At 61.8% G+C, this 18,898-nt stretch overlaps 1 protein-coding gene and 1 long non-coding RNA gene across 2 annotated transcripts in view; both read right to left on the reverse strand.

The window, feature by feature from the left end:
* ASS1 (argininosuccinate synthase 1) overlaps positions 1-15,064 on the reverse strand; it is a 39,709-nt gene extending 24,645 nt beyond the window's left edge. Inside the window, exons 1-8 of the mRNA XM_014532200.1 lie at positions 14,967-15,064; positions 14,228-14,335; positions 13,120-13,188; positions 11,625-11,813; positions 7,175-7,231; positions 5,348-5,422; positions 2,352-2,422; positions 1,803-1,833 (exon numbers count right to left, since the gene is read on the reverse strand). Coding sequence (XP_014387686.1) covers positions 1,803-1,833; positions 2,352-2,422; positions 5,348-5,422; positions 7,175-7,231; positions 11,625-11,813; positions 13,120-13,188; positions 14,228-14,332 — 597 coding nt within the window. The 5' untranslated portion in view covers positions 14,333-14,335; positions 14,967-15,064. The remainder of the gene's footprint in view (positions 1-1,802; positions 1,834-2,351; positions 2,423-5,347; positions 5,423-7,174; positions 7,232-11,624; positions 11,814-13,119; positions 13,189-14,227; positions 14,336-14,966) is intronic.
* On the reverse strand, positions 13,428-14,069 carry LOC106724510. The gene is made up of 2 exons (XR_001360324.1): positions 13,928-14,069; positions 13,428-13,709 (listed from the first exon to the last, which is right to left on the reverse strand). It is a non-coding gene; the product is annotated as an uncharacterized LOC106724510 (long non-coding RNA).
* Positions 15,065-18,898: the final 3,834 nt, after the last annotated feature.

Raw genomic sequence — 18,898 nt, forward strand, 5'->3', positions numbered from 1 at the left:
CGGCGGCGGGAAGGTCTCCCCTGGGCCCACCCGGCCCAGCCTGTCCTGATGGAAGGGGACGGTGGTCACTTCCTCCCAAAGGTCCTGCGGGGGGAGGCGGACCCCCAGCCCCAGGATTGAGGCCATGCCCGTGCCATGGGCAGGCCGGCGGCTTTCAGACGCTTAGTAGGGCAGCGCTGTGGTCCCCCACTGTGTGCGGGAGCAGCCGGAGGCTCAGAGGCTGAGTGACTTGCCCAAGGATGCAGAGCAATGGAAGCAGACTTGGGGTTCAGACCCGGTTTCTGACCTCTGGGACCCACACATGAACCTTCCCGTCTTGACCGGGTGGCGGAATCCTTAAAGAGACCCTCTCTGACGCCCACTTGTCCGCCCACTGTCCTCACTAGGCAGGAGGCCTAGGAGGTGGGGGAGCTGCCAGTCGCACAGGGACTTGCCCCCCACCACGGCTGCTCTCAACTCTGCGCCCCAGTCTCGAGGGCAGAGCCCACCGGCCGCTGGGAGAAGGGTGGGGAGCGCTTTCCCAGCATGCTCCGGGCCCTGCAGGCTGGAGGACACCCTGCCTTGAAGCTGCTCTGCCCGCTCAGCCTCCCCCGCCCCCCTGGGCGCTGAGTGACTGGCTAATTAGGGGTGGCTGGCCTGAGTGTCGTGGGGTCAGCAGAGCATGAACTGGAAAAACCTGTGGCCAGCAGGCAGCAGCCTCATGGGGCCATCGGCCTCCAGGGACAAGGGTGCGAGCCTGTCTGGAGTGACAGTTGGGTTGACGGAATGAGGGGTGGGGGAGCTGTGGCAGTGGGGGAACCACAGAGGCCAGAGGGCCAGCTCCCGCGATGGGGCGACCTGGCACCTACCCCCTGGCAGGGCCTCGGCTTCCTCGTCCATACGATTGGGGTGCTCACAGCCAGAACCAAGGAAAGTAAGCCAGAGACATGCCCAACCCAGGCCTGGCTCCAGAAGCCGCCACTGCACACGCTGTACTCTCGCCAACACAGACCCAGAGGCCTGGTCCGCGAGGAGCCAAGCTGGGATCCCCACCCTCACCCAACCCTCCGGGCATCCTCCCTTCCAGCTGGCCTTCCTGGATCCCCCAGACCCAGCTGCCTGAGCACCCCCCATCCACAGCACACTTCCCCCCACCTCTCAGACAAGCCGCCCACCCCCCACCCCCCAAACCAGCCACCGGGTGTGGGGCTCAGCCAGGGCGTGGAGACACGTTCCCTCAGGGACAAAGAGATTTTTCTCTTGGCAGGATAGATTTCAGCCTGCCTCCCCATCTCCCACGGTGCGCAGGGGGACATACAAAGGGAAGCCCCCCGGGAGAGAAATCCTAAACTTCAAAGGGAGGCCCAGCCGGGAAGGCGGGGGACAGGGATGGGGTGGCCTGCCCTGCAGGCATGGGGCGCAAACCCAGACATGTGGGTCCCGAGGCTCTAAGCCCGCCCCCCATTGAGGCAGCGGTGGCCTGAGAGCTGGTGGGCACCGGCTGGGCCCTCCCACAAGTGTCTCATCTGCCTAATTGTTTCTTTATTGTCGCACAATCGCACCCTCTCTCTGTGCTGCCCTGAAATATTTCCTTCCCCTATTCATCCAGCAGCAATTAGAAAGGGAGCACGGGGTGGGGGGATCTTAAAGTGCAGCATGGAGGGGGCAGCCGGTGGGGGGCCCGGTGGGGAGGGCCGGGAACACAGGCAGGGCTCGGCCTCAGCCCCACGCCCGCCCCCCATGAAATTTCCAATTAGGCTACAAACACATCAGACCGCACGGGCGCGGAGCAGCTCCCACCAGAGCGGAGGAGAAGGGATTACCTTGGGGTTCTCCAGGATTCCGGCCTCGTAGCTGCAGAGGGAAAGGGAAGACAGAGGTTACCAGGGGAGGGACAGAGGGACATGGCTACACCTTGACACCCCCCCACCTCCCTTTTCTCTGCCGGGGCAACCGCTGCCGACCTCGCCTGGCACCTCCTGGGCCCAGCAGCTGGCTGTGGGAGCTGCAGGTGGCAAGACGGGCCTGGACATTTCTCTGTCCTCTGGGGCCCAGGCCCAGGGCTCCACATCGGGGGGCCTTCACACATGCTGTTCCCTCTGCTTTCAATGCTCTTCCCTGCACCCTGCTGCTCCCTCCTCATCCTTGAGGTTTTAACCTCAAAAGCCCATCTTCAGAGAAGGCCCGCCTGCGACCCAGGAGGCCAGATGCCAGCATCTCCCGGGCACCCAGCAGGACTGCAGGGGGAGCTGGGAATAAGTGGGCACTCCGTTAGGGTGGGGACCTCTCGTGTCCGGCCACGACGACACCCTGGCCGGCCCGGCAGGCGCTCCCCGTGCCGGGCAGACCTGTGGACGGGGCTGGTGTCGTACCTGATGTGCATGAGGTTCTCGTCCATGCTCCACGGGCTCTTGGGGGTGACCGGGATGGGGATGCCATGTTGCTGCAGGTAGGAGACAGGGCAGCATGAGGGAGCTTGAAGCGGAGGGGAGGGTCAGGGCCAGCCGCCTCGGTTCTCTTTCAAGGTCACAGCCAGCCCCAAACTCTGGCCCCCCTGGAAGCGAGACCTGGAGCCACGGCAGTCTCCTCCCTCCCCCAGGGCCTCGGAGGCAGCGAGGGCCCCCGTGCTGGGTGTGCCGTGCAGAAGCGGCAAGACCGAGCGTCCGGGATGCTGTAGAGTGGACGCTGAATTTGGAGGTTCCTTCCGGAAAATTCTGGACTTTCACTTCCAGGGCCCCTGAAGCACTTAGTGTGTGCCACACCCAGGACCCCGAAATCCCGACGCAGAACAGCCCAGGCGGCCCCCATCCTCCCCACTGGTTCTGACTGTGCTTCGCTTCCCCAATGGCCCGATCCATGGCTCAAGGACCTGGCCTGGACCTCGCTCAGCCTTTTGGATGAAAGATGAGGCGGGTCCCCTGGTGACCCCGTGCTCCCAGCGGACACCAGGCTGGTGCTTTTCATGGGGCTCGTGCAGGCCCTCTGGCCTCGCAGATCGGGTACCAGCGTGTGCATCGTGTCCTGCTCTCCCTCCCCCGCTTGCCTGGCATGGGGGGCAGCTCAGGGCCCAGTCTGGCTGCTTTAAGCCAGCAAGACTGGACACTCTGCCCCCTGAGCCCCCTGTCAGCACCTTGCCCCGCATCACCCCCATCTCTCCCGATGTGGCTCCCCCGGGCTCAGCCCTCATTCCCAGGAGGGAGGGAAGGTACCTTCATCGCTTTAGAATTTCAAAAGAAATGAGGCGAAAACCCTCTGGGGTCCCAGGAGATGGCCCATGTGCACGCGAGAATGTTTGTGTTCTTCCAGTTAAACCACACGGGCGAGTGGGAGAGGATGCTCAATGCTGGGGGGCAACCGAGTCCCCCCAAGTTGCTCAGAGTCAAATCTACACTCGTCCTGAGCTCTCCCCAGCAGAGGGGCCGGGGGTGGGGACCCGGGCTCTGTGCAGACGGAACCCCAGGGCCTGTGAGGCACCGCCAGGCTGCGGGGCTGGGAAACCAGGGCCTCCCGCAGCCTTTGTGAGGGTGGAGGTTTCCCTCTCCCCCTGGGCCTCGGGCAGGGCAGGGAGAGAGGAGAGGGAGGGAGGGAGGGAGGGAGGGAGGAGAGAACAGGATGGGCAGCACCACCAAAGCCCAAAATAGCGAGTCCCTGACCAAAGACTCTTGTTTTCCCTCCCCTCTCTGTCCTGAACGCCCCCTCCCCCAACCAGGACATATTGCAATCGAGGACAGGAAATGAGCCATCTTCCACAAGTACACAGAACACAGCCCTGCTTTCCAGCACCAAACTCAAATGCTGGCTTAAAAAAGGAAGATGGTGAGCCCGGCTGGCGTGGCTCAGTGGTTGAGGTCAGGGTTCGATTCCCGGTCAAGGGCACGTGCCTGGGTTGCAGGCTCGATCCTGGGTGTGGGGCGTGCAGGAGGCAAAAGATCAATGATTCTCTCTCATCATTTCTCTCTCTCTCCCCATCTCCCTTCCTCTCTTTGAAATCAATAAAAATATAAATTGGAAAAAAATGAAATAAAAGGAGAAGGTGACAGTGAAAAAGATGAGGCCGTGCGGAGTGCTGCTCCCCTGGACGTGGAAAGGGCAGCGAGATGTGCTTTTCATGGGGCTCGTGCAGGCCCTCTGGCCTCGGCGATGGCGTCCTGGAAGCAGGGCTTTCTAAAGCCCATGGATTTCTGTCTGAGCCGAACCCGGTCCTGCCTGGCTCTGGATTTCGGACAAAGCCCGGTTGCTGCTCAGTGATTCTGACCATTTTCTGGGCGCAGAACCACTGCCTCCTCCTAGAGGGTCTGACACCGGCCTCCGAGGGAGGGCGGGTCGAGGAGGGACCTGGGCTCAACTTTCGGGGGCAAACTTTCTATTGGGGACGGAAGCTGAGCGCAGCGCCTTCTCCCCACAACCTGGGCAGGAGGGACGGCGACACCCCTGAACTTCACCTTTGCTGGGGAGCCCAGGAGCAGCTTGGCTTGGGGTTGAATGTTTTACACGAAGAGCAGCATTTGGGTCAGCCCGCCCCCGTCTCGAACCCTGACGGCGGGCGTGAGAACACGGATGGGGCGGGGGCTCCAATTCATTATTCTCAAAGATGAAACATGCTCCAGATTCTGTCCGATCGGGGAGACGAAAAGGCCTCGCCAAACCGTTCCCTTAATAGCGCTGCTATTTGACAATTTGTTTGGCAACATATGGGCTTGCTCTTGTAAACTCCCCTCTTAATAATAAAACAACAGATGGCAGGAGATCTCTCCTCCGAGCACTCCAGGTCTTAATGGGATGCTGGCGGCGGGGCTGGGCTGCCTCCCCGCCGCTGCTATTTAAAAACCTGAGCAATTTTCTGGTGTGTGCACCGCGTTGCTCTCCCCCGTCTGATTGATTGAGGCTGTTTGTCAAGGACTGCCATCGAGTCGCTAAAAAGAAAGGTTCCCTGGGGAGAGGCTAAGGATCTTGATGTAAAACTTCTAATATGTTTTATTGCAACTTGTACTTCAAAAGGGCTGGCTCCACACAGCCTTTGTCGGCCGCGGCTCCTCAGAGCACCTACCTGCTCGCGGGAGAGCCCTGGGGACAATTAGCCGCCAGGTAATGAGGGGCAGAAAATGGCCCGGCTCCCACCCCCGGCTCTCCCCTGAGTGACACACACAGCAGAGGTGGCAGAATGGGAGGCAGAGGGAGAGGCCCAGCCAGGCAGGGACCACCTCTGTGGGGCTGGCTGGCACAGGTGCCCAGAAAAGGGGGGACAGCTGGACAGACGTGCCATCCCCAGGCATGGGGGTCAGTCTCAGCCTCAAGCTGGGGGTCCACGCAGCCCCCGGGAGGGACGTGCAGGGCAACAGGGAGGGCCAGGGGCGCGGCGGGCTCCTACCTTCGCGTACTCCATCAGGTCGCTGCGGCCCTGGAAGCGGTTGTAGAACTCGGGCATCCTCCAGGGGGCGATGACCTGGACATGGGGCAAGGGGTCAGACCTGGGGGCCCTGCTGCTGGCTCTCCTGGCCCCCGAGCACAGGGCCGGCCTCTCTGCTAAGGGGCAGGAGACTCCGATGGCCCCCTGGAGTCTCCTGCTGCTCCCCAGAGAAGATGCAGCCCCTGGGGACCCCATTAGGCAGGGAAGGATGGGGCCCCCCATGTTGGGGGTGGGTTTCAAGAGGCCCAAGCTCCAGGGCAGGATGGTCATGTGTCCCCAGGCGGGTCCTGCCCCCTGGGCCTCAGTCTCCCGCACTGAGCCCTGAGGGTTTCTCACCAGCACCCCTGGTCGGAGGGCCAGCCCCCACCCCCGACCCCCTTGGGGTCCAGGGACCTGCAGCTACCCAGTGGCCCTGCTCCAGGGTAGTAGGGACCAGAGATGACACACGCCATCTCCCAAACCCATTCTCTTGCTTCCCTTCTTCCGAACCCAAGCTGCTCTAGGTGAGGAAGGGAGGGGAGTCAGAGCCTGACTGGGGACTGAGCTCATTCCACCCGCCTGGGGGTGAGGGGGAGGAGTAGGGATAGGCCCTCAAAGCGAAGAGCCCCCACTCACCCCGGCGGCCAAGCAGGACCCTGCCCCTGCCTCTCACACAACGGCCCAACTAGAGGGAGAAGCCGGTGTGATTCCCAGGCTGTGGAGCTGGGGGTGGGGGGTGAGGGTGGGGAGGGTGAAGGACCCCCAACCCTAGGACGGGCATCCCTGGCCTCACCCCAGCTCCGAGCCCAGCTTGCACCCCTGCCTGAGCCCCACCCCGAGCAGCTGCGGGTGGTTAAAGGGACAGAGGAAGATGCCCACAGAAGAAAAAGTGGAAACCCCTCAGGGCCCCTTGGGGCTTGGGAGGGGCACGTCTCCAGGAGCTTCAGCCTGAGGTGGCCCAGCAGGAGCCCAGACCTGCACCTGTGCCGGGGACCACGCGGCCAGGAGCCGCCGCCCAGCCTGGCCGCCCCCATCGCCAGCTGAGCTGGACGCGTGAAGCTCACAGTGGACTCAGCACGAAAAAGGCCGCGAAACACCTCAGTAACTTTTCTACGTCGATGACGCGTCGAACACATAAGGCTCAATAATGTATCTTATTAGGAAGATGTCACCTGTTGCTTTTATCTTTTTTTAACGTGGCCACGGGGCTCGCATTTGTGGCGGGCATTGTATTTCTACTGCTCAGCCTTGTGCCTGGAGGCTGGCCTGAGCGAATACTGAATGAATGAATGAGGAGATGAATGGATGAATGAATGAATGCACACAGGTCGGCTTGAAGGGGCGGGGCGGTGGCGGCAGGCTAGGTAGTGCCGCTGACACGTGCTCTCAGGACTGGGCGGCATCCATGGGCAGGGGTGTCCCCAAGGTCTTCCCATCCCAGGAAAGAATCCAAGACACCGGAGGCCAGGGCTCGGGAAGCTGAGAGGGGCCAGGCCTTCGCTGAGGGGCCCTGACCGGGGTGAGGGGGGCTGCCAGGAGCCCAGAAACCAGCCACTTGTGCCCGGGAGGCCAGACCTTGGAGTGGCGAGGACACGGGTTGAAGGACAGTGACATCTGTCCATCCAGCGCCCTGACGGCCCAGACACCTGGGCAGTCCCTTGGGAGAACGTGCTGTCCCCTGGCAGCTGGTGAGGGAGGGCACTCTCTGTGGGGAAGGCACCCCCCACCCCTGGGAGGCTCAGGTGCACACTGTCCCTTCTTGGCACCTCCCAGAACCCCAGGCCTCGCCCCCTGAGAGGAGCGACTTACCTTAATCTGGGGGGCCAGTGAGTAGCAGGTGAGCTCAAACCGGACCTGGTCGTTGCCCTGAAACACAGAACAGGGGTTGTCAGGAACCACAGCTGGGGTGAGGGGGCCGGGGGGGGGAGATGCAGGCGGCTGGATGGCTCTTTCAGAACCACCTGAAGCGGGTCCTAAAGCCTGTTGTGAAGATGGAAATGGCTTTCTTAAAGAAGAAATGCCAGCTCCTGCCCCACAGGCAGTCAGGTCTCGAGCACAGAGCCGAGCTGGTGTGCAGGACAGGGTGCCCAGTGCCTGGCATGTGTGGCGAATGCCATGACTTCTGTGCATGCACTGGTGTGTCAGCGTGGGCCCGGGGTGGGGTGCAGGGGATGCAGAAACACAGCAGATTAAAGTGAGCTGTTGCACATGTATTGTGGGCAAGGGGTGAGATGGAGGGCATGCATGTCTAGGTACATGGCAGGGATGCACACTTCTGGGGGTACACATATGTGCAGGGCTGGGGGGCCCTTCTCCAGGCAGGGAGAGCTGCCCACACCTCAGCCTCTTCCTGCAGGTCCCCACCTGTGTGGCTCCATGATGCTGTGACCTGCCCTCCCTCCCTCATCCAGCGGGAACCCTGTCTCCTCTCCGAGCCTCAGCTTCCCATCTACACAATGGCTGGCTGGAGGGAGGGGGTGGAACCAGCTCACTGCCGGGAGCCCTTTGCTCCTCAGCTCCTCTCTGAATAGGGAGGGAAACTGAGGCCCAGAGACAGAAGGGCCTGGTCCAAGGGCACAGAGCCCACCCTATGTGGGTCGCCCTGCCTCTCTGCACCTGTGTCCTCGGCAGTGAAGTGAGGGTCCCCCGACCCCCCAGTGAGGGGACATCATCCCAGACACTGACGATGATGATGGAAGAGGCCGCCCCCAAAGCTGGCCTCGGCCGCACAGCCCAGACCCCGGCAGACAATGGCTGCCAGCGCCCGCCCGCCTCCCATCAGCTCAGCGGCTGGAGGGAGACAGCGCCACGGAAATAACAGAGGGACCTTTCGCCTACTGTGAAAACTGCACGGGCGCCGGAGCCCGGCGGGAATAACATGTTATTTTCCAGTCTTGTCAGGTGCCATGGGAACACGGGCTTCAGTCCCTCAGCCCCTCTCCGCGGAGCCAGGAGCTGAGGCGCGGGGGCTGCTCCTGTCCTGTCTCCTGGGGCCCCGAGCAGCAGCCGGTCGGCCGCCCCCTCACCCTCCATCCAATCCCTTTAGTGAGCACCTACTCTACACTGCTTGTCACCTGTCAGAGCCACCTGGGGCCAGTGGGATGTTTAACCCTGTGTTACAGATGAGGAGAGTGAGGCTCAGAGAGGTGGAGTCACCTGCCCAAGGTCACACAGCCAGCAGGCTATACTAATCCTAACAGTTCACAGTTACTCAGTAGCTCCGCACATCGGGAGCTCACTGGATCACAGCAGCCTTTGAGGTGGGCTCTATTTAATGCCCATCTTGTGGATGGACGCGGCGCAGGACCACCTGCCCGAGGGCCCCAGCCAGCACGGCCCCAGAGCGGGGCAGCTATAACAAGCAGACTCGTCTGTGAGGCATGAGGTCTGGCGTTGCATATCCTGGACTCTCCTCCCCACGGCGTCACATTTCCCCAGAACAATGGTGGCTGCTGCCTCCTCCGACAGCACCCTGGGCCGGTGTCTGCCCACCATGGGGACACCCATCTGTCCCAGAGCCAGAGCCCCTCCCAGAAGCCAAACAGGTTGCCTTGGTTCAAACTCTGCCCCAGACCAGGCTGAGGCCCATCAGATCCTTCCACTCCCTCACCCCCGGACCCTCAGCACCAGGCTAGCCCCTGGCAGCACCCCAGGGGGCCGGGGTAGAGCTGTCACACACACACCATGTGCACCCATGTGCGGATACACGTGCAGACGTGTTTAAGTGTGGGTGCGGCGCCCACCGGGGCTGGGAGGGCTGGGATACCACCTGCCCGAGGGCCCCGGCCAGCACGACCCCCGGAGCGGGGCAGCTATAAACAACAAGCAGACTCGTCTGTGAGGCACGAGGTCTGGCGTTGCATATCCTGGACTCTCCTCCCCACGACCACCTGCCCGAGGGCCCCAGCCAGCACGGCCCCAGAGCGGGGCAGCTATAACAAGCAGACTCGTCTGTGAGGCATGAGGTCTGGCGTTGCATATCCTGGACTCTCCTCCCCACGGCGTCACATTTCCCCAGAACAATGGTGGCTGCTGCCTCCTCCGACAGCACCCTGGGCCGGTGTCTGCCCACCATGGGGACACCCATCTGTCCCAGAGCCAGAGCCCCTCCCAGAAGCCAAACAGGTTGCCTTGGTTCAAACTCTGCCCCAGACCAGGCTGAGGCCCATCAGATCCTTCCACTCCCTCACCCCCGGACCCTCAGCACCAGGCTAGCCCCTGGCAGCACCCCAGTGGGCCGGGGTAGAGCTGTCTCACACACACACCATGTGTACCCATGTGCGGATACACGTGCAGACGTGTTTAAGTGTGGGTGCGGCGCCCACCGGGGCTGGGAGGGCTGGGAGGGGGGTGGCCCATCTGCTCCCAGGCCAGCCATGCAGATGGCGCTATTTACCAAACTCCTGTTCCCCACGCCCCTGCCCGAGCCTGAGGCTCAGATTTCCAGGCTTCTTTTCCAAAACTGGTGGGAAGGAGGAGGCCCTGGGAGAGCTCCCCCAGCTCCTGTGCAGCTCTGGTGGGGCGGGGTCAGGGTCTGTACCAGGTGCCACCGGGCTGGGCCCTGGGCGGGACGCTGCCTCTTGCCTCCAGGCCTTTGCACAGTCTGTTCCTGCAGCCTGGGTGCCCTGCCCCCTCGGCATCGCTGGCTCACACCTGCTCCATCGGATGTCTCAGTGCCACCGTCCCTCACTCCCTGCTAGGTCAGGGTTCCAAGTCCCCAAATGCCCCCATGTGAGGAGGGAGGTCCATGCTGGACAAGTACTCAGTGCACAGAGCGAATGAACAGATGCGTGAAGGTGACAACCCTGGGGCGGGAATAAGGACCCCGGGGTCCCTGGGTCCCTGCCTCTGAGAGGCCAGCAGCTGACACAGCCACAGGCTGGAACCTCAGGACCGGCCTCGCTGGATCTCCTCTGCTTCTGGGCACACCCCAGCTCTTTCTCTGTAGGGTGAACCCTTCCAGAATGTTCTGCCAAGATGTCCTATTGGGGTTTGCCTCTGGGGTTGCCAGACTCCCGCAGGCCCAGCCCCCCGGCCCTGGTTCTGCCTTCAGGGGCCCCAGGGCCCCCTCCTGATATGTGATACCTGCCCCCAGCCAGCCAGCCCCCAGCCCCTGCAGGTGGCTGGGCTTGCCTGCCCACAAACTTGATAATTTTCTGGACGACGCTGGCCGTGGAGGCCCCCAGAGATGTTCCTAGTCTGGCTGCTCCTCGTTTGGACACTGAGTGTTACCTGCAGGGACATCCCAGGGCCCAAGGGGCCACACAACCGCCGCAGAGGGTGCTGTCCTCAGAGCCACAGCCCTTAGGGACCAGGCTGGGGACCAGAGGCCCCTGGGCAGCCGCCTCCTTCCCCAGCTGCTTCCTCCAGGGTCTTGGCCCCAGAAGGTCTCAAATACAAGCCTCTGGTGCCCTCTGGTGGCCAAATGGAGCAGCGCACACAGCTGCTGGTGGCTATTGCGTGTGGGTTACTCTGGGGGTCTCTCCCTGGACCCCAAGAGCCACTCAAGCCATGGCCAGACCCATCACACACTCACCCACTCACTCTACCAGCCCTGAATGCCACCCATCCTCAGTCCTGCTGGCACGGAAGGAGGGGCCTTCTACCGCAGGAGCCCTTGCAGAACCCTGGTCTCCTGCTCCCGCCTTGAATACCCCCTGGGACGGGGATCTCACTGCCCAGCTCATTCAGCATGGACAGAGGAGCTTTTTATTCTGCGCTGACAGTTGTTCTTACTGACCTTCCTCTGCCTGCAGGAGTCCCTATGTCAGGTCTGACCATCATACGATCAGGGCGCGTCCCTGTCATTGAACGCTCACTGCGTGCCAGGCCTCTATTGTAATTTCCCTACTCACAACTTCCCGCCGACCCATGAGCTGGTCCCATTTTATCTGTATGGGGGTGAAGTCACACAGCGTGAAAGCGGGGGGGAGCCAGCTGTACGGGCCTTGACCTCTGCTAACTCAGGGTTTCTGGCCCTTTCTACCACATAGATGGCGACGCATGCTCTGTGACCTCGGCCAGTGGCAATGTCCCCAACGCTCAGCCTCAAGTTGGCCAAATGGGGTGACATCACTCCCACCGCACGTGGAAACGCACGTACTGGTAATATTCCTCCTATTCAGTCCGTCCGCTGTGCACCTGGCAGTTATGTGGGGGAACCCACAGTGACCAAGGGCCATCTGTCCATCACCCGGCGCCCATGTCTCCCTCTGCAGCCCTGGCCTCCCACCTCTGCCCGGCCTACCCCTGGTCTCACCTTGCCCGTAGCGCCGTGGGACACATACTTGGCTCCCTCTCGCTGGGCGATCTCCACTTGTTTGCGGGCGATGCAGGGCCTGGCCAGAGAGGTGCCCAGGAGGTAGCGGTCCTCATACAGCGCACTGGACTGGACGGCGGGCCAGATGAACTCCTCCACAAACTCCTTGCTGACGTCCTCGATGAACACCTACGGGGGAGCCCAGGGGAGGGAGACTCAGCAGGGGGGGCCCTCGTCAGGAGGCAGAGCCCCAGGCGACGTACAGGGTCTGCGTCTAAGGCAGACACTGCTAACGGACCCTGGCAAGCTGCACCTCCGCTTTTCATTCTGCATCTGGAGGAGACATCGCTAATCAATCCAGCCTACTCTACCCTTACTCTCTGTCCTGTACTCGGGGCAGACATTGTTAATCAATCCGGATACACCACCCCACTGACACTAGCTGTGGTCCTTCAATCCCTCCTAACACAGCATTCTGGGCCTGAAATGAAACTCAGCTGCCACCTAAGGTCTAGAGCAGTAGAGAGATGTCAGCCACAAAAGCCAGCGATGACTGTCCCCAGGGTCAGCTGGCAATGCCCGAAGATCGTTTTGGTTTGGGATGGGCAGGGGTTCTGGCATCTAGTGGGCAGAGGACAGAGATGCTGGCTCTCAAAATGCATGCCCCGGGGGTCCCCAAGCCCCTTTCCGGGAGACTCTGAGCAAAAACATTTGATATAATGATACAATCATTACATTCAAAAGCCACGGTGGGCAGCGGGGCTTGCCCCCGAGCACCAATGGGCTGTTGTGTTCCACAGCCTTGCTTCTGGTGCCAACTGCACTTCAGAATGGTCTGGAGGTGGTTACGATGGTTACTTTTGCTACATCTCGACCCTGGAGCAGGGACTGTGAGATACACACAAAGCACATGGGCTGCCTTCCAGGTGAGTTACACGTGCCCTGCAGAGGGACCTGCTTCTGATTGGGTGCCAGGAACGCCCCCCCCCCCCCCGGGAGCGGCTCACACTTGCATTGTGAGCCCAGGTGAGCAGGGACCACCACACTGGGTGGCTCACCGTATGGGCCCCGCACCCAGCACAGGGCCTGCGAGCCACACAGCTAGATGCTCAATCAATGTGCTGAGCTCAGCTGGCGTTTCCTGCTGCTGCTGAATGGATGGGAGGAGGGGTGTATGGGTGCAGATGAATGAGGGATGGACAGGTGGATGGGCAGATGAAAGGGCCGATGAGTGGGTGGATGGGCGGCTGGACAGAGAGATGGACAGGTGGATGAGTGAGTGGAGGAGGAAGATGGATGGATGCGGGGGTGGTTGGGTGGAGGAGTGGCTGAGTGTGTACTCACACACCTGGAAGGAATTTATTTCCCTCTTGGAAGCAAGAGGACCCATCAGAAGGGAGTCGGGGCACAAGGAGCTTTGGAACAGGGAGGCCCACTGCTGCCCCACCATGTCCAAACCCCACTTCCTGTCCCAGACCCGCCTCCCACTTGGTACCTTTTTGGCCCCGAGCTTCAGCGCCTTCTTCCTGGCCTCCTCAAAGTCTTCCTTCTGGCCGATGTTGGCCTGAGGGGCGGGAGCAGAGGCCCATCAGTCCAGGGAATGTCAGTCCCTGGATGGGCCCCGGGCAAGAGCCGTCCACATAACAGCCCTCAAATGGAGGGGTTTCCATGGAGGGTGAGGCCCCAGGGAGGAGAGAGGGCACCGGAATATTTCCAGGAGCTACCACTGTGGGGGAGAGGACTGGACAGGCCTGGCCCTGGGCAGCAACGTTTGCTAACACTGACTTGAAGGTCAAAGGCTTCCCTTGAACCATCTATCTCTTCCCACAATCCCCCCCCCCTCCCCCAGGACAAAGCCAGGTGCAGCCACTTGACCATCCATTGAAGCCAGCAGGTGGCAGAGAGGCCTGTGTCTGGTCTCCCAGCGGCCCTGCGCCCCGGCCTGGCCTCCAGTTCCTTGGGCCCCGCCTGGACACAGACGTGGCCGCACACTGGCCCTGCATTCTGCTCAGGTGAGTCCCACAGGACAGCTGCCTGCTCTGTGCTCTGGGGGACATCTCGAGGCCTGGGGACACCCAGGACGCTCTGTTTATGGCAGCGGTTCTCAACCTGTGGGTCACAACCCCTTTGGCGGTCGAACGACCCTTTCACAGGGGTCGCCTAAGACCATCCTGCATATCAGATATTTACATGACGATTCATAACAGTAGCAACATTAGTTATGAAGTAGCAACGAAAATAATTTTATGGTTGGGTCCCAACATGAGGAACTGTATTTAAAGGGCCAGAAGGTTGAGAACCACTGGTTTACGGGGAAGAAAGGGAGGTGGTGCAGGGAGAGCGTTTCCCACGGTTCAAGACAGATACAGAGGGGGAGCGGGCTGGGAGTGAGGTGAGCGGCGGGCAGCTGGGTGCGGGGCAGGCAGGAAGACACACTCCGCGCCTCCTCACCAGGTAGGCGATGACGTCATAGCCTTCGGTGCAGGGAGAGCGTTTCCCACGGTTCAAGACAGACACAGAGGGGGAGCGGGCTGGGGAGTGACAGTGAGCGGCGGGCAGCTGGGTGCGGGGCAGGCCGGAAGACACACTCGGCGCCTCCTCACCAGGTAGGCGATGACGTCATAGCCTTGTTCCTTCAGCCACACGAGGATGCAGGAGGTGTCCAGGCCACCACTGTAGGCCAGAACCACGGAGCCTTTGCTGGACATGGTCTGCAGGGAGTTGAGGAAGAATGTGAGGGATGGATCCGGCCTGTCCCGCCCCGCCTGCCAGCCCCAGCAAACAGCTCCCTCCTGGCCCGTCCCCCCCCCTCCCCGCCCCCCCAAGCCTCAAAAAGCCTCATTCCCCGACAAGCTGCCACAGGATGTTCGCCATCACCAGGGCCAGCTGAGGACGCCTCCCTCCTGAAGCCACACCCCTCCACACCCCCATCCCCAGCAGGACGCAGGCGCCTGCACACTGGACACTCCCCATGTGCCTGGAGGCCCAGAGAGGTGAAGGGTGGCCCCATGGCCCCGCCCTGTGCAGCGGAGCCTGGACACAGCTGGACGCTGCGGCCAGACACGTCCTCCATGCAGTTCCTCATGTCTCACAGGTCCACCCCCACCCCCCCAGCCCCGGGGCCCACGTCCCTACTGCCCTTCGGACTTGGAAGAAAAGGCCTCTCGGGACAGTGAGGTTGGGGGTGGATCTGATTGATACCCACAACTCTCCCCTCCACTGGCCATTCAACCACCTGCCAGGCCCCGCCCCTGGGGCCAGCAGAGGTGCCCATGGCAACCTCAGCCACACAACAGACCATTAAGGATGGAGGGGAGTCGGGCGGAGGGAGGCAGGAGGTACCTGGGTGAAGGTGTGGGTTCCTGGCTTCTGGAATCTGTCGTCACTGCTTGGCGAACCACTCTGCAGAACCAAAAGCTGCTCAGTTTCCAGGTGCAGCAGCCTCAGTGGGGGTGCGGGTCGGGAGGGGGTGCCAGAGGCCCTGAACTAGCCTTCCCAGCCACCAGAACCCCCTTTTAGCAGCCTGGCTGAGCGAGCACATTTGGGGAGGCGTGGTGGGGCCACTGAGGCAGCGCAGGGCAGACAGCGGGTGGCCTGCCTGTCTCCACGGAGCTGCCCCTCCCCCACCCTGGTGCCCACCCTGTTGCATATTCATGCAATAAACTGCATATATTGAGGGCATCCAACAAATACGTCCCAGCACCCCTGAAACCATCACCACAATCAAGATAATGAACATGTTGCCCGGCCGGTGAGGCCCAGTGGTTGAGCGTCGACCTATGAACCAGGAGGTCACGGTTTGATTCCCGGTCGGGGCACATGCCTGGGCTGCAGGCTCGATCCCCAGTAGAGGGCGTGCAGGAGGCAGCCGATCAGTGATCCTCTCTCATCATTAATGTTTCTATCTCTCCCTCTCCCTTCCTCTCTCTGAAATCAATAAAAACATATTTTAAAAAAAGATAACGAACATGTCTATTACACACTGAGTAGTCCACGTGTGTGACATCGTGTTAGAGACAGGTAAACTGAGGCTCAGGTGAAAGAACCTGCGCAAAGTCTTGCTTAGCTGGGAAGTGGCAGAGCCAGGATGGAAACCCAGACCAGCCTGTCTGCCCTGCTCTGCCTCAGTGGCCCCACCACGCCTCGGATGGGGCCCATCGCAGCACAGGTCACGATGAATTCCAACTGCCCTCGTCCCCCACTGTGAGCTCCGTGGGGACAGGGACCATCTGCCAGTGCCCGGCACGTGGCAGGCACTCAGGACAATGCTGCCTATTCTGCTGTTTGGCGATCAATTCCTCACCTACAAAGAGGGAGTTAAAATCCCCTCCACGTCTGGAACCCTGCGCGCGCCCCTTCAGAGACGAGTGAGCCCTCCTGCCTGCCAGGCTGCGCGCCTGCGGGGGCAGGAGGCCCTCAGCCTCGGGGCTGCGCGGTGTGCCAGACGCATGCATCTCAGAGCGAACGTGTGCATGCATGTGTGTGACCAGAGATTATGAGCTGGGCGGTGGCCTGGGAAAATGATGCAATCGGACACTGGCCTTGCTCCTGCCCTCCCAGCATCGGGGAAGCTCCTCCCAGCCAGCCAGGCCCCTGCGGCAGCAGCTGAAGGAAGCTGAGGCTTCGGCGTGGGGGAGGTAGACAGGGAGGCGAAGGGAGATCAGCCACGGTCCAGTGAGCCCGGAAGCACACTGAACGGGTCCTCTGACCTGGGTTCTAGTTACTTAGGCTGCTCATCTGCGAAACAGTGGCGAACAGCCCATTCTCCCCCAGGCCTGCAAGGATTCAGGGAGATGCGGGGGAAGGAGCCCAGAGCTGGGCATTGAGCCTGTGCCCGCTGAACTCTCCTCCCACTGTCTCGGCTGAGCCTGGGCAAGCCCCTCACGCTCCAGGCCTCCATCCCACCGTCCACACAACCTGAAAACCCTCTGGCTCTGACACTGGGCTGCCTGCCTGGGGAAGGCGTCTATCGGATCCTGGCTGGACTCAGCCTCCCCCAACCCCAGCCTTGCCCCACCCCACCCTACATGAACTGCCCACGGCAGGCTTTCTCAGCTCCCGATGCCAGCCCCGTCGTCCTTTGCCAGAGGGAAGAAGGTGGCAGCATGACAAGACGCCTGGCCTAAGTTGGAAAGGCAGGGGGCCTTCTCCTTGGCCCCAGCCAGAGCCATCCCACCGGCCTCCAGGGGAAGCACCGGGCCAGCCGGGCACTCGCTCGGTACTAAGGAAACCCACACACTCTACAACGTCAGAGCTGGGACGATGACAAGAGCAGAGACCATGCCGGTGCCACGGGCGTGAATTCACGTGTGTGATTTCAAGGTGGAGACTCTCATAGGCGAAGTGACTTGCCCACGGCGGCCGTGCGGGCTAGAAGCCAGGCTGACTGCAGACTGCCTGCTCCTTGCTGCCTGTGGCCTATACGCTTGGCCTCTAGGAGACCACAGCGCTCTCCCCCACTTTACACGGATGCACCACCACCAGTCAGCATTCTCTATGTCGCATGTCAGCCCAGAGAATGTTCTGGAACCTCTCTCCGACATTCTAGGTCCGTTGAGCTGCGGTCATTGGTTTAGAGCCCTCACTCCACCTAGGCCACAGGAATTCTCCTGGACCTCGGGATTTCCTCATCCTCCGATTGCAGCTCCTACTACCCCTTTGCTGCCCTCGTCAATGTGTGATAGAGCCAGCCTGCAATTCCACACTCTGACCACAAGGTAGCGCTGTCAGGGTTCAGCCTGAACAGTTGCTGGACAGGCTCCACTCATTGCATCTGCATGTTGTTGGTGAGACAAACTGGGGGAGGGGGGAGTGGGGGTGTTCTTCCCAAATGACAGGCAAGGAAGCTGAGGGCAGGAGGGAGCCCTCACCTGTGATTCCTGAGGCCTGAGAACCAATCAGGAACACTGGGCTCTATTGGGGCCACCAGCACCCCAGAAAGGTTCCTCTACCCAGCGTTGGAGGTCATTTGGGAGTTTGCCTTGGCTTAGGGAGGCGGAGTCTCCAGGCTCAATGAAAAGGCCCTGGGGTAGGTGGAAGGGGGGGTGCATAAATCTCATTGCTCGAACCCTCTCCTCCGGGCATTTGGCTGTGGGGAGAGAGTGCATTTACTCATGTGTTTATTCTGCTAATAGCATTGAACTTCCTGGCCTACCCAAGAATGGGGCGGGTGCCCGCCCGAAGGAGCGAGGGCGCCAAGGCTGGGAGGTCCACTTTTCCCAGCGTTTTATAGCAGAAACCAGAGCCTCAGGCCCCGGATTCCAGCGGGCTCTTTCCACAGGCAGGACACTCGCTTCTGGGGCTGTTCTGGCAGCCTCCCGGGCCCAGGGAAAACTGCTTGCATAGCAGGTTCGCCTGGGCCTGCCCCCTCCTCACCCCCACCCCCACCCCCACCCCCCAAAAGTCAGGCTCCTGGGGCCCTGGGCCAGGAAAAGAAACGGTTACTATCAGAGCCAACTGAGCCCAGAGCAGGCAGGCAGCGGACGGGGGCACATGGGAGCACTTGGGGGAGCCCAGTGCTGGGTGGGAGCCTTCCCCCTCCACTCTCCCCGGTGCCCGCCCAGCCTGGGTGCCCAGCGGGCAGGACACGCCACTCCTTGGCTAGCACTGAGCACAGCCAGAGTGACTTCCCCTGGCACAGCCCCACCCAGGCCCCTGCCCAGGCCGAGAGGGGGCCGAGGGGGAGGGGGTTAAGGGAGACTCCTCCAGGTCCTGCGTCCCAGTTCCCAGCCCCTTTGTGCAGTTTCTGCCTCTGCCACCAGCACCTAAGGTAGGAGGGGAGGGACCCTGGGTCCCGTCCTGCCCCCAGCGTGGCACGGCCCCAGGCACAGCCACAAGTCTGCAGAGACCTGCCCCTGAGCCCCGAGCCCCGGCAGCTCTGACAGGGGAGGAAACTGAGGTTGGGAAGCGGAGAGGCGGACCCAAGGCCTCACCCAGATGTGCCTGCCTCCGGGCTCAGGTCCACTGGCCCCCAGGCCTGACCTCTCTGCCTCCAGCCTGGGCTGGGAAAGGGCGCAAAGCCCCCAGCGGGTTCGACCCTTCCCTGGACAGAGGGCAGGTCTGTTCCTGCCCAGATGTGCAGCCGCCTCCTCGGGTCCAGAGAGGAACCCTGGGGGGGGGGCGGTCAGGGGAGGGTCAGGGGGTCACGGGGCCTCCTCAGGAAGCGCCCAGTGTGATGGGAGAGGAGTTTCCTCCTTTTCACAATGACCCTCCCTCCCTGCAGGGCGCAGCCGCCCGAGGGGCCAAAGGCAACAGCCGCCCGGATGGCGGGCATT

This window comes from Myotis brandtii, unplaced genomic scaffold, assembly GCF_000412655.1.
Source record: "Myotis brandtii unplaced genomic scaffold, ASM41265v1 scaffold855, whole genome shotgun sequence".
NCBI lineage: Eukaryota > Metazoa > Chordata > Mammalia > Chiroptera > Vespertilionidae > Myotis > Myotis brandtii.